We start from the raw sequence: 11,783 nt of genomic DNA on the forward strand, positions 1-11,783 counted from the left end.
TCTGTCTTCAGTCCTGATGTGAATGCATCCACTCTGAGTTTCTTCCTGGTGATGCCGGTTCAGAGAATCGCCCGTTACCCCCTGCTGCTCCAGACCATCCAGAAACACACAGACCCCCGACACCCTGCCTACCTCAAACTTGAGCACACCGCTCACACTGCGGTCCAGATCAACTGCAGGATCAATGAGTACAAGCGCTTCCGTGAAGTGGGTGAGAACATGTTGCAATTTAGAAAGCAAAGCTGATCGAACCAAAGTATGCAAATCCATTGATAACAATAGCATAGAAACATAAATGAAATGCTTGAGGTTGGGATTTGCTCAATTATTGTCATTGTCTGTTTTTAATAGCTGACAAGTACAAAAAGACAGAAACCCTGACCATAAAGGACAAGATCAATCGACTCAGTGGTCACAGCATTGCCAAGAAGACGGCCCGGTTCAGCCAGTACATAAAGCATGAGACAGGAATCGTGCCAAAGGTAACTGCCGTACTGTGATACTACACCAAAGAACAATGCTTGGTGTAAACAATGGAACAAATGTTTGGCATGTTGAAAAAAACCACATTGTTTCCACAAAGCCTCAGAAACTTTTGTCACGTAAGATACGTTTTCACAATGAATCCTTAAATGGTGACTTGTAAATCAATCTCGTCGTAGTTAAAGGATGAAGAGTTTGATGCTCTCGCTGGCTTCTTCTTTGTCCTGGAGAGGGGAATCTCAGAGCTTCATGATAACATGGAGGCCTATCTCCATCATCTACAGGTTTGGTTTTACTGTTCTTTCTCTTAATGGCTATACTTACAAATGAACTAAGAGTTAATCTTCTCAGTTGTTTTGGTGTTTCCTCAATGTGACGCAAGTATGCCCATGGATCCAACAGTTCACATTGTTATTCCAGCTGGTGAATGAAAGGAAAATAATGTGTGAGGGTTGATCCCAGGGCAGATGGAAGGGGTTCCTGAAGATTGTGATGTTGAGGTTATGGCTGTGTGCTTGGCTGTGTTTGTAAAGATTTATTTAACCATCTGAGCTCTGTTTCTGTGTACAGAGGTTCCTCAGCTGCAGACCAGAGGAAGCTGATCTTGATCTGGAGGGGGAGAAAACTGCCTTGTTCTCTAAAGAAATCGCAGTGGCACTCAGACAGTGGATTTACCCCTCATATGTAAGACCTTGCGATTACAATTCACATCCTTCAGAGACATTAAGAGATTCAGTTCTTGTGAATCTTTAGTGAACCGCTTTACAGCTTTTCCAGCAAAAATTTGTATAAGACTTCAGTCTTTTAATGAAACAAGGCTGTGAGGGACAGAATGACAGTTCAATATGTTCTACTGTACCTAAAATAATTAAGTCTAAATTAAAGGGGGGGTGAAACACTCAGTTTCAGTCAGTGTCATGTCAATCTTGAGTACCTATAGAGTAGCATTGCATCCTGCATATCTCCGAAAAGTCTTTATTTTTTTTATAATTATATAAGAAAGATGCGCTGTTCCGAGTCTTTCCGAAAAAAGCCGAGCGGGTGGGGGCGTATCGTGTGAGCGGAGCTAAATAATGACGTGTGCGCGCCGCTGTTTTGTGTTGAGTGCGTCGTAAAGCTGTGTCATCCCTAACAGCGGGAAAATTTTTATTCAAAATAAAAATATGGCTTTTAATCAGATACAGCCATACATCTATGATCCGGAATCAGACCCAGAGGCTGCAGTTGAACAGGAGCAGCAGCAAAAACGACTAGAGCAGAACGTCTCTATGTGGTACAAGTTATACACTAACTATATAATATGCTTAGCGGCTTGTTATTTACATATTTATACTTGAATTATATCGTCGTATTTTTGTCTTTGAAGGTGTACATGTGGGAAGTGCAGTTGTGCACGTGTGTGTGTGTGTGTTTACGCGTGGTTTGTGTAGACAAGTAAGCGGACTGGTTTTGCATGGCAGGCTAGTGTTTACATAGAAAGACATGGAATAGTAGCGCATTTGAATGAAGAAGCGTGCTTATTTAGTATATCATATTTCCCCACTCTTTGTGTATTGTTGTTTGGAGTGCTTTTACAATACACAAACATAAAGTTACACATATAGTGGCCAGCTAAACAAATGTACACGCACTACACATCGCATGCTCCATTGATCAATTAACTATACGTGATCATGTTTGGGCTACTTGATGGGCATAGGCAAAAACACAGACATTTGAAGCAGTCTCACTCACCGCCTGCGGTTCTAACGTTGGGACCTTTATCGTTGGGACTGCTCCATCCTTCAGCATTAGGCGATCGGAAAATCCGACGTCGAGCTGGGCCTTGTTTATGAAACAGTCGGCACGGAAATGCAGCGAACAGACATAAACCTTTGCGCAACTCAGTTGCTGATCCGGAAAAGCAAATTACATCCACTGTTGCCTTAACGCGGGGTTTTTTGGCAATCTGTACAGGACTGTCTTGGTCTGGCAACCAAAAACGCACTTTTTGGTGACATTGTTAATTTCTTGAAGTCACACCTGTGCAGCGCAGCCTACGAGCCAGCGCTTTGATGGGCGTAGCCTGTTGCTTTCGCACTCTCTCTCTCTCTCTCTCTCTCTCACGCTCTTCCGGTAGAATTGTCCGTAAGGCCCATACAAGGAAATTCCGAAACTTTAACGTCAAGTGGACCCATGATCGAAAAAAAATAGCCGAACCTTATGACTAACCGGAAGTAGTATTTTTGACAAAGAAATACTCCCATCAAACGTCCACCTTAACTTTTGAAACTTTGTCTATGATTAGTATGGGATTCCAAGTCTTTAACAGTGTAAAAAGATCAGTATGCATGAAACAGCATTTCACCCCCCCCTTAAGGAGATATTTACTGAGGAATCAGCACCCAGGTACATGAACTTTACACATATATTACACATATGAAATGGGGCAGGGATTATTTTCTAGGCAAACTCGGAAATTAGCGTCACAATAGGCTAAAGGATTTTCCCATTGACTATTGGATAATTACAGAAAATAGACTGACTGATAACTTAAATGTTTTGTTCTTAAATATAACTTTCACAAAATAACACAACCTTTATGAATTTTGAGTTAGTCTGAGTTATAATGCTTTGCAAGACAACAATAAGCACAACAAGGCTGCGGAAACGGACTAGCGAGTAGATGATTTTACCTGGTCAGCATGATGACATTCAATGTTATATAAAACCGCCTTTTAAGAGACACATAAAACCTTCAAAAATAAGAAAAGGGATTCACTGATGTACAGTATTTAATGACATAGGATAAAACGTCAAAATATCTTGAGCTTGTGTTAACCACAGACCTTATTGCAGGCATTTAATTTAAAAAAAACAACAACATTGATTTCAGGACAATTGAACCGCAAGTGCAAATATGTTGACTCCAGTTTCTGAGTTTTATGACTCATTGCTGCAGCTCTCAACACTACCTCTATCCCTCACTGCCTCATATTTGTACAGGTCAAATTAAATGTGGCCTCTTTGATTAAAGTCTGGAACACCAACATTTGTTATGACACAGTATTTCAATTTGCCACTTTAGTTTTCTCCATTCATCAATGTATAACCCTGCAGGAAACTACTGCTGAAAAACCATGTATCGTGTAGGGATATACATTGTGCCAAGATCTTTTAACTTCACCAACCATTTAAATTAGGAAGGAAGAGGAAAATAGTGGTTTATGCATTTCAGACATGTAAAAAAAAAAAATAATAATAATGATTATATGACATCATCAAGTTGTTGGATATAGATTAAATTAACCATCTACATTTTAATACTGTATCTTGCCTTCTGAACTGAATTTGTATATCTCATTTCCTCCACTCCACTTCTACTGCCACTTACAGGAGAATCGTTTGAAAGCACTAGTCTTTAAGCCCTTGAGCTCACTGCGAGAACTCATGGCAGGACCACGAAACCTCATCCGCAAACGTCAAGACAAGCTCCTGGACTATGAGCTAATCGAGGAAAAGAGTAGCCTGAGTTTTGAGGAGCAAGCTATAGCTAACACCTACAAGACCATGAACACTCTGCTGCTGAACGAGCTGCCGCAGTTCAACGGGAAAGCCCTTCAGCTCCTGTGGGCCACGCTAGAGGCCTTCAGCTGCCTGCAGAGAGACCTGGCGGCGGATATGGAGCAGCTGGCCACCAGCTTCACCCATCAGGTACTTTTTACAGAAAAAGCTCAAACACTGGTTTTACTGAATGCTGAGAACAAAATACAATGAGCTTTAGTTCATGCTTGGTTCTTTTGTTCGGGACCGAAAAAAGAAAATGATACATTTTAGAGTGTGTTCACACTTGGCATGTTTGGTTCAAGTAAAACGAACCATTGGTGTGATTGCTCAGTTAGTGCGGTTCATTTGAATAAGTGTGAATGCTGCCACCTGAACCCTGGTGCGCACCAAACAAGCAGACCAACGCTGTTGAAAAGATGGGACTCGATCCATTTCCAAATGAACTCTGGTGCTGTTTGAATGCTATATAAACTCAACATGGACCTAATAAGGACAGAATGCTTATGCATACCTGTTTTTTCTTGTGATAGATGTTACCAATCAAAGTGCGGTACAGCATTAGAACCTCACAGCAGATCTTTATTTGTGTGCGTGATGGAGGGATTCCTGCCCCTGTTTTGACTCCTTTACACATTTTATGAGCTCTTCACAAGTTCTCAGCTGGTCAAAATAGCATCATATGCAGGCTACGCACACACAACGAGCTCATTTATCCCAGCACACAGCATTGTTTTGGATGTTCGATAAGTTCCGTCTCCAAAAAAGCAACACATTAGAAAAGCCAACCAATCAGGTTGTGAACGTCTCCCTATGCCTTTGGGTTCATTATCTTTAGGTTTTTGTGATAAAAATGCCAGTGTGAACGCTAAGCGGACCAGGACTAAATAATTGAGGGGGTTTTTTTGGTCCGGACTAGGGATGCTCATTTTGACCAATATATATTTTTATTTTTTACATTTTTTTTAATTTGTGAAGGTTTTCTGAAGAATTTTGACAGATTAATACTATCAGTTAAACGGTTTAAAGTTGTTGTTTTTTGTTTGTTTTTTACGCTTTTGTTTGTTGTGAACTTTTAGCACTTCATTGAACTAGAACTAGGCACTGTAGAAATTAAATATTCACTTGGTTATCTCTAAGAGTGTGATCAGGTTTAGAGTGAATACAAATGTAAAAATGAACATATATTTCCAATCATATACTGTATTTTTTTATCAACTACAAAATAAATAATTATTATAAATAAATTAGCTTCAATTAAATGCAGTACATATACTACTAGGTATACATTTATAATTTGTATGTATTTATTTATTTTTAAAATGAAAATATCACAATACTTGAATGGTGAATTATTATTATTATTTATTTGATTTTGGAGTAAATTATAACCTAGATGTGTTCTTCATCAGTTTCACGAGATTCACATTCACAGTAATGTAGTTATGTCATCCTCATGATTTTAGTCACACTTGCATACCTATCAATTTGAGGAACTGTTGGACATTCTGTGCAATGATCCACCACTGAGCGACACGGCAAGCATGTGGTCGGAAAAGTGTCATTAAATTTAGCTTTTTGCAGTGCTGCAAGCTGGCGGTGTTTATGAATTGCTCTCTGTCTGTCTCCTGGCAGCTCCCACACAGTTATTTGGAATCTGGTGAGTTCTGGAAGTGGGCAGAGACTTCGGTGCTGGAGGGTTCGAGGAGGATGGAGAGCCTGTGTCAGAGTGTTCAAGATGAACTCAATGCTCCCATTGTCCAGGTCAGTTTCAACACAGAGACACACTATTGTCTGTTGCCGGGTGGAGACATCTTCCTATGGGACACGTTGTCCCCTTACTGCAGTTTAACGGTGCCTGTGTGGACAGTGTTGGAATACAACAATAGCTAAATGCAGCCATTCTTTCATCTTGATGTAGTTTAATTCTCATGTGTTTTACATCAATTCATCCATTAATTTCGACCATACCATAGTAAAATATGTTATGTCCTGGGGTTATTGTATTACGGGTGGCCCTAAACAGCTGCTTTTTATTTACTCAAATGCAAATTACAGCAAAACTATACTACCGGTCAAAATGGTAGGGAATGTAACCAAAAAATGTTGGGGAGGGGACTTGGACTTGTGAAAAGTGAGCTATAATTAATTATCAGGAAAGAAAAGCTTTTTGAGAGGAGATAAATGTTTGTTTTCATAATTTTTCCTAATGTTCACTGATGAATCCAGGAGCGTTTATTACATTAAATAGAGTCCATTTTGATTTTTGTTGTGTAAATATAATCATTGTCAATCATAATCAAATAATGTCATTGTCTTTTGACAGCGCAAACAGAGACCGCACCATTGTCTCATATTGTTTCATATTTCAGGCATATATTAATGTTGTATATTGGTATTACTTCTTCTGTGTCTGTGATGTCACATCAAAGGCCATCACTACGGTTAATGACACAAACAGATGTTATTTCTCAGAGCCTCAGTGTTCAGGTTCTAATCAATATCATGCATGTCATCATTAAGACATCAGTCTGGATAAGTTTAGAAAGAAAGGCAGAAGGATCAATCATAGAGGTGCCCTGTAGTCTTCAGAAGTACTGCGTGTTCCCTGACAGGGATCAAAATGTAGATCACAGATGTAAATCCTTGGAGTATCTTCCTCTTGTTATCATTTCCTCTCTCGGTTCCTCAGTTCAAAGGGATCCAGCACTGTAATTACAGCACTTGTGTCTCATTTCATGTACGTTTACTTTCTAAATGGAATTTATGCTGCTGCATGTAATATCACGTTAAATCTGAGGAGGTACTAATCGAATCAGGGTTTTCTGTTTCATGTCTGTGACGTCTCAGGCGCTCAGTCCCGCGTGTGAGCAGCGTCTCAAGGCTCTGAACGCTAAGCATGGCTCGGCGAAGATCTACCAGCTGACGGGCCCTGTGGTGGGCACCCGTGACCTTGACCTGACCCTCAGCAAGGGGGATCTGGTAGCTGTCGTCAGTGAGATGGACACGCGAGGAGACCGTCGCCGCTGGCTGGTTGATGCAGGAGGTAAAACTGGCTTTTGGAATAGGGCTGTATAATTTATAAACCAGCGGCTATTTGAGTATAAATAAAATCTAGTTGCTGTTTACACTAAGTGCAAATAGTGATAGATGCTATTTACACCAAGTGTTAATAGCAACTAGATTATATTTACACTCAGTGAAATCAACATATTTTCCTAGAGATATTAGGTGATATTTACACTGTGCAAATAGCTGTAGATTCTATTTACTATGTGAAAATACTGATATTTTCTATTTACACCATATAAAGCTGCAGTAGTAAATAGTAATTACATGTAATCTATACTTTCTTTTGACAGATACATACTATTTGCGCCTAAGTATTGTTGTACATTAACAGGATGCAATAATAATAATAGTGTGAATTATTATTTTTATTTAAATTATTAAATAGATGCTGTTTTTAAAGAACACTAAAAGCCTTCCCTACACTTATCCCTAACCCTACCCATTAAATGATTTTATTATTAAACATTGTAAGGCACTACATTTCCACATTTATAACATTTTCTTAATTTGTTTTGAAAATAAATGCCTTTCCGATGTGATGTGATGTGATGGAAAAAAAGAGAGAAGAGCAAGCTTTGCAAAAGGCGGATTTGAACCAGTGTTGATCTTGACAAGACTGCGGTTGCTTAGCCATAATCTTTACTGATGGTGCCACTGAGGATGTTGAATTGTGGATGTTTTTTTTAAATCTCGTTTAGCACAGCCAGGCATTGTTAGGCGGAGCCAGTGTGAATAGCACTTGCCAACAATGCACGCTATTTGCACTTGGTGTGAATAGACTCTGAATATATCAACTCTGTTTGTTACGATATAACGAGGTCATGTTCAGAAATCGAAAATAGAGCGTTAAACAGGAAGTGAAGTGAACCAAAGAGAATGTCAAATAAGGGTCCCACACAGCAGAACGTAAACCTGACAATAAAATTGTAGGGATATTGTTATATGTATAACTGTTAGTTCTGATAATCAAATCTGACTGAAAGAGACTTTCTGCTAATATTTCATCGGTTAGGGTTACTCGTGGACATGGTGGTTAGGAGCGGCTGGGCTCCGGGTGTGTAGAAGTGTCTTCGGGGTCCTGGACCCTTTGAGTGCTTCAACTGCATGTTTAAAAATGCTGATTCTTTCAAAGAGAGATGTAATGAAACAGCTGTTGAAATCACTAACTTTGAGCGCCCGTTTAGAAGACTCCCGTTTTGCGTTGATGCCAAGACAGAGATTTCCAATGCCTTGGACATGGCAACCTTTTTTCACGAATGTGTCTCGGCCTGAAGCTGAAGGACAGATGCGGGTAGTCGCATGCTCTCAGTCGATCTCTCACATTCGCTCCCCGTGTAGGCTTGTTAAATGCAAATCTACGGAGCCTCAGTACAAATCACCATTGTTCACATTATGCTATCATTACTAACTTATTTAATATTCGGTACACATGCACTAAGTGTAAAACGAGAAAGGCATAATTTAACAAGAAAAAAAAATCACAGTTGCTGCGGTTGCCTTCTCTCAATAGGTATTACGGTTTTCGAGATATAGAGCCATATTTTGGAAACCTGTGGAGAATTTAGTGATGGTGCACTTAAAGGGTTAGTTCACCCAAAAAAGCAATTGATGTCATTGTATATTTATTCCGAGAGCTTTTCTGTTCCTTCAATGAAAGTGTATGCACACTATACTGTCCATGTCCAGAAAGGGAATAAAAACATCATCACAGTAGTCCATATGAGACATCAGTGGGTTAATTAGAATCTCTTGAAGCATCGAAAATACATTTTGGTCCAAAAATAACAAAAACTACGATTTTATTCAGCATTGTGTTCTCTTCCGTGTTTGTTTTCAAATAATCAAATAAATATTTGAGCGGTTATGAATCACCGTATTGAATCAAGAATCAATAGGCTGATTCAAAACCGTTCTAATCTTTATTTGAATCTTTATCTTTAGTGTAAATGTTTTAAACTTTTATATTTAGTCTACAATTTAGTCTTTTCATATCACTTGTGTTGCACTGCTTGTGCTTAGCAGTTACTGTTTTGACTATTGTATGTACCTTAGTCCCAGAGGGTGAAAGTGTGTCACCAACATGTTCCTGGATCCCCATCCTTGTTTGTCCTGGAACAACATTCCAATCAACCAATCAGATTTAAGAGATAGAGTTAAAGTTAATGTCAAGTTCAGGCTTACAACAATGGTTAGGGGCTTCTACACCATTCTTATTCACCTATCATTTTCCTCTGGTTTTAGGGATAAGTTAGGTGGGGTAGGGATAGGGTTAGGAGGACTGTTTTTGGACAGGCATGTTGCTCCAGGATCAACAAGCTGCTGCCCTTCTAACAGCCAGGGTCAACTTAAGAAACTGATATCTGATCTTAATGTATAAGATTTTGGTCATATAATCCACCCTTTATATACACGCAATATAATATACCCAGTATTTACAATATTAACAGTGCAACAATTGCTGCTGAAAGCCTTTGGTAATGCTATGACTGCCATCTGCTGGTCAATCGAAGTTAAAGCACTCTTTCCAATCAGCTCTCATCAATCTGCAGAAACAAGCATTTTTAATGTGCAGATTTGAGTGTCTTGATAGATAGGACTTCTAACTTTGCATTTTCTTTAGGCCCGAGGGGATATGTGCCTGCCTCAAAACTGACACACTACCACCAGATAACCGTTGACCCGCCACAGTCTCCTCATCTGAACGTCATGGCCACCGGTCCAGGACCCCGGAGACACTCCTACACACCCGGAGCCCAGCCGCTCCTAACCACCATGTCCACGCCCTGTTTTCAGGTGAGTGACGCGCATAGGCACAGACATGCGCTTTGACTGACGGGTCATAGGGCCACCTAGTTATTCGGTCTGATTTGTGTGTCAAACCAAATGAGACCTTTGGAGATTAATGGCAGGTCTGCAGTATCTCATGATCATCAATCACACGCTTCAGTATTTGTGAATTCAGTATTGGAAGAACAGAAATGAACTGCCGCTCCTTGTCAGCTGAAGTGACATACTCTATCACGGCCACCTACACACACCCACACATACACACTGATTCAGTCATCTGCATGATCTGACTGTCAAATGGTTCCATATAGTTGTGGCTTCATGTTTGGGAAAGCAGAAAATATCGGAGGTAGATTTTGGCTGTTGTGACTGAAAATGTGACTCATTTTTCTAAACCACCTTCACATGTTGTTTATCATTGTGAAGGAAATTAACATTATGGCTCCCAGATAAATTATATAATGTCGTTTGTTTATGTGGTGTTTTTTTTTTAATATGCTTTAAAACAAACCATGTGAAAATCCATAAGTTAACACCATTGCTGAGTATTTCCTCATTACAACTGCAGTAAAAAAAGAAAACATGGTTTCTTAAGTCACAAATACAGAACAAACTTGTAACCAATCACGCCAGTGTGTGTGGAGGCTTTAGCATATCATCATTGCTATGCTGTGAAGCATCGAAGTCCCAAGAGAAGCTAGGTTATCCTGGTTTATTTTCTGTTGATATGAAAAATCAGTACATTTAGCAATATAGTGGTTGAATTATGTATATCCGATATTATGTGGAACTATGATTCCACTGTTCTATGATATTCAAAGCGTTTCTAAGCATGCTGGTTTTAAGAGGGGAGTTTGAGATGGGAACAGGAACATGCTTTGTGTTGTTTGCTGTTTAATTAAGTAGTCAAGCAAAAGGCCAATCATATTGATTATTCTGAATACATCGACTTGCATAAATGAGAGAATGGAGACGGGGCTCATTTGCATATTCATGTGTCTGTGTATATTAAATAAAACGTCACATTCAAGCTATTTTAAAGGAACACTCCACCGTTTTTAGAAATAGGGCTTATTCAACTTCTTTCCTACATTTAGATTATGTGGGCAAATGCATTTTTGTCTCAGTGCATGCATTATTTTAGTTTGGCAGGGTTGCCGCTAGCTAAGTTTAGCATGATGAATGTAATTCTATGTTGCCAGATAGCATCTCCTGAGTAAAAGTGATCCAGAAAAAGAAAAAAAACACCTATTTACTTCTTGTGGCCTGCGTATTCACAGCGAATACAAAGAGCGATGCAGATTAAGTCTAGGCGATCTCCTAGGCAGATATTGACTTGGGACTATATTATGGAGAAGCACAGGCGAAGCACTGCTACTTGGGTGCAGTGATATCATCGCTCTCATCCTTACGTCCTCCGGCTGTTGAGCGATCGCAATGTTGCGTGATATCTCTGCATCCATTTGCCCACATATCTAAATGTAGCAAAAAAGTTGAGTAAGGCATATTTCTAAAACCGATGGAGTGTTCCTTTAAGGCATGAAGACATTTTTAAATATGTTGAGTTTGGTGAGCAAAGATGAGTTTTAAGGGATACAATTATTACCTACAGGGGGACTTTAACAATATCACTGTGCTGAAGTTTAAAGTCTGCATGAAATGAAAATTCGCCCTATTTATTTTTTAAAGGCATGTTATTGATATTACTGTGAATGTTTTTTTTTTTCATCTTGTAATTTTAACCATAAGGTCATATAAGTGAAACTTCCGGTGAAAATGAAAAACTTCTCTCTGTTGACATATGTAGGACTTCTCCAGTCATTTAGTCTGGTTAAACCACATCCACAACCGATTGCAGGCTCACATTTATTTTTGTCCACCCTACATTTTTTTAATAA

At 39.3% G+C, this 11,783-nt stretch overlaps 1 protein-coding gene across 5 annotated transcripts in view; it reads left to right on the plus strand.

Annotated features, from left to right (window-relative positions):
* The window catches only part of arhgef37 (Rho guanine nucleotide exchange factor (GEF) 37), a 79,361-nt gene that overhangs the window by 13,071 nt on the left and 54,507 nt on the right, over window positions 1-11,783 (plus strand). For all 5 annotated transcript variants that reach the window (XR_010908413.1, XM_067458023.1, XM_067458019.1 and 2 more), the window contains exons 5-12: window positions 12-211; window positions 352-482; window positions 663-767; window positions 1,054-1,167; window positions 3,859-4,176; window positions 5,662-5,790; window positions 6,877-7,072; window positions 9,719-9,891. Coding sequence is in view for 4 of the 5 variants with exons in the window: in XM_067458023.1 (XP_067314124.1) it covers window positions 12-211; window positions 352-482; window positions 663-767; window positions 1,054-1,167; window positions 3,859-4,176; window positions 5,662-5,790; window positions 6,877-7,072; window positions 9,719-9,891 (1,366 nt within the window). In the remaining variant the exon portion in view is untranslated. The remainder of the gene's footprint in view (window positions 1-11; window positions 212-351; window positions 483-662; window positions 768-1,053; window positions 1,168-3,858; window positions 4,177-5,661; window positions 5,791-6,876; window positions 7,073-9,718; window positions 9,892-11,783) is intronic.

Source organism: Pseudorasbora parva, chromosome 11 (assembly GCF_024679245.1).
Source record: "Pseudorasbora parva isolate DD20220531a chromosome 11, ASM2467924v1, whole genome shotgun sequence".
Taxonomy (NCBI): domain Eukaryota; kingdom Metazoa; phylum Chordata; class Actinopteri; order Cypriniformes; family Gobionidae; genus Pseudorasbora; species Pseudorasbora parva.